The 2,666-nt window shown below is 51.9% G+C and overlaps 2 protein-coding genes across 2 annotated transcripts; both read right to left on the reverse strand.

Moving 5' to 3' along the window:
• Positions 1–4: 4 nt before the first annotated feature.
• PPTG_19981 (hypothetical protein) lies at positions 5–1,212 on the reverse strand (the record flags this gene model as incomplete). The annotated part of the gene is made up of 1 exon (XM_008918634.1): positions 5–1,212. A coding segment is annotated over exon 1 (1,134 nt), but the record flags the coding sequence as incomplete, so codon positions are not given.
• Positions 1,213–2,038: 826 nt separating this feature from the next.
• Positions 2,039–2,661, reverse strand: PPTG_19982 (hypothetical protein). Its single transcript, XM_008918635.1, has one exon. The coding sequence runs from the start codon at positions 2,454–2,456 to the stop codon at positions 2,238–2,240; it is 219 nt and encodes a 72-aa protein (XP_008916883.1). The 5' UTR covers positions 2,457–2,661; the 3' UTR covers positions 2,039–2,237.
• Between the last annotated feature and the right edge of the window lie 5 nt (positions 2,662–2,666).

Here is a 2,666-nt window from a genome sequence, read left to right on the forward strand (position 1 = left end):
ACACCAGTGCGCCATCGATGTATGCCTCAACAGTCCACGTGACGGTGGTCCTGACGTATGCAAGATGCACCATACCGGTGTTAAACGGGTATGACGGCGTGTCGAAGTATTTCTTGCATGCTTTGGTAGTATCAAGAATCTCCATCGTCTGCACATTGTAAGACGACACAGGCTGGTTCCATACCTCGGAGTCTGCAGCTACATCCATGATGAACGACGTCTGGTGTTTGCCCATAATGTTACTGATTGCGATGTGGAATAAACCAGCACCCAAGTCGCGACGGGCAGATTTCGTGAACCGACCGAATTGGTCCACATCTGCAGCATTATCCGGGCCACTGAAGCGAGCACCAGTGAACACAGTGGGGATCTCAGCGCCGTCGTAGACTTCTGTCAGTAGCGCCTTGATATCGAACACGTGGAAGTTCACATCATTCAACTCGACGCTGCACTTGGGTTCCTGCTCCAGGATAGCAGCCGGTGCCCATGCGTGGCAAAGGCCGTACCATGACGGAATGCAGTACCCGGTCGAAGCGCCGTCTCGTACTGCGCACTCACCGTTGCCATAGCAGTCTGCTTTCGTACGGCATGACTTACCGTTCTTGACCGAGTCGATACCGTTGGTGGCGGAGATCTTGTCCTTGAAATCCGTGATATCGAGACCATAAGCCTTTGCGTACTTCTCCGATGGGCAGTCCTCTCCGCTTTTCCAGACATGGTTTATACTGTCCTGGAACGTAGGCCAGTAGCTGCTAGGCCACGGTGTGTGTGGAGCCGTAGCGTGAGAGAACTGTTCCTTTAGGACCGAGAAACCAACCTCTAGCTGCTCACCGAAGTAGGACGAGAGATCGTCAATGTCTGAGTATGACGAATCCTCCATCTCGCGCAGCTTGCGGTACGTCACGCCGTTCTTTACCATCGCCGATTGGGCGTGAGCCTCATTCGGGTCGACAGGGATTATCGGCTTGACGCAGTCATCATTTGGCTTGGCACCGTAGGCCGGGTGCGAAGCAGTCAGCGGCGTGTTAACCTCAAGAGGAGTGTACGGGTTGTACTCGAGCGGAGTTGTCTGGACCAGAACCGTCGAAGATGCAACAATTGCGGCGCTAAGCGCAACGGAGCGAACAGTCAGCACCATACTGGAAATGACTCAACTTGGTGAGTGACTCGCTCGTCCGAGAAGCTGCTGCGGTAGTGCACCTCCGAACGAGTCGAGAAAATGAAAAATGAGGCTGAGCAAAGCGAATGGAGGTACCATCGTGTCTTTGAGGCGCAACTGCTCGTTAGCTCGGGCGGTACGCCCTATGACGGTAGAGAACAGGATCATATTGTACTCGAATGCTGAGTCCCCGCTCAGACGCTTCGAAGCAAATTTGATGTGGAATCTATACTTGTCCGCCTTGTGCTTCTTATCCCAGTCTGTCGTATTGCAGATGACCAGTCTGTTTACAAACAGTTGGTAGCGTCACCTTGGAACCTTGGTGAGCTATCATGTTACAGAGGGCAGAGAGGATAGAATCTAGCAGTGGCGGTAATCTAATTTACGACGCGCCCAGGCTTACCATACGAGGAGTTAGAGTTGATTAAGACACTCCACACCATTGCGTTTTTGTCATCTGCCTCGTTCAGATCAGCAAAGTATACAGACTGGCAGTCAGCCCGAGCAACTGCAGTCTCTGCTCCCTGAAATTATAGGATCAACAGGTGAATTGTCAAAAACGAACGCAAGGTATACTTAGTTTTCTGTGGGAAACATTGAAGTCATTTTAAGCAGGCGTCTCCTGTCCATCTGCCCCCACTAAGCGTACGATGCAAGTTTACTTAGCGCCGTCTTCTACTATTACACGGGGTCATCCCCGGAACGCAAGTTAAGTTGTCTTGAAGGGAAAAAGTAAAGTAACTGTCCCTGAGTAGAGCCATAGCTGAAGGCTGGTTCAGCAGAACCAGGGTCGACATCGGTGTATCCTTAGATACTTATGAACCAAGTTCAAGCGATACAAAATAGCAGATTAATCAATGAAAACATAATACGTAAAAATATTGCGTCAAAATAAGAAAGACGTGTATTACTGCATCACCCTAAAGTAAATGAAGAAATCAAGCAAAGCTTGTTGGTGCGGTAAGCTGTAGGAGTCGTCGCCATCACCAGTGAACATCAACACGCATCGGATGCAGATTCAAGTACTCCCCGGGTCCAATCGGCACTCACCCAGGACGAAATTCCGTTGTGGGCGTGATCACCACCACAGCGTGAAGTCTCCAAGACGACGGTACCACTTCGACTTATTGCCCTGGGTCGGTGATTGGTTCGTCTGACCGGCCGGGTTAGTCGCCTTGGGAGTCGAGGTGGGCTTGTATGTCACTGTTGGCGTTGGCGCGTAGGTCGGTGCGTACGTAACCACTGGGGTTTCAGTCGGCGTTGAGGTTGGAGCGTAAGTTGGGGCATCAGTAGTCATCGGAGTTTCCGTAGGATAGTTTGAAGGTTCTTCCGAGGGAGAATAAGTGGACGGTGCATCCGTTGGAGACGGTGCTGGATAGCAGATCAAACTCGGCGACGGGGTGTACGTAGCAGGAGCCGTCGTCTCGGGTGCGTACGTCTCGGGAGGGTAGGTGGAAGGCGCGGTGGTCTCAGGCGAGTACGTCTCCGGTGGGTACGTGGCTGGAGC

This window comes from Phytophthora parasitica (genome assembly GCF_000247585.1).
Source record: "Phytophthora parasitica INRA-310 unplaced genomic scaffold supercont2.251, whole genome shotgun sequence".
Taxonomy (NCBI): Eukaryota; Oomycota; class Peronosporomycetes; order Peronosporales; family Peronosporaceae; genus Phytophthora; species Phytophthora nicotianae.

What these genes read in the sequence shown, in the direction of transcription:
- PPTG_19982 (XM_008918635.1), bottom strand. Translation starts at nt 2,456, where the DNA reads ATGACTACTGATGCCCCAACTTACGCTCCAACCTCAACGCCGACTGAA.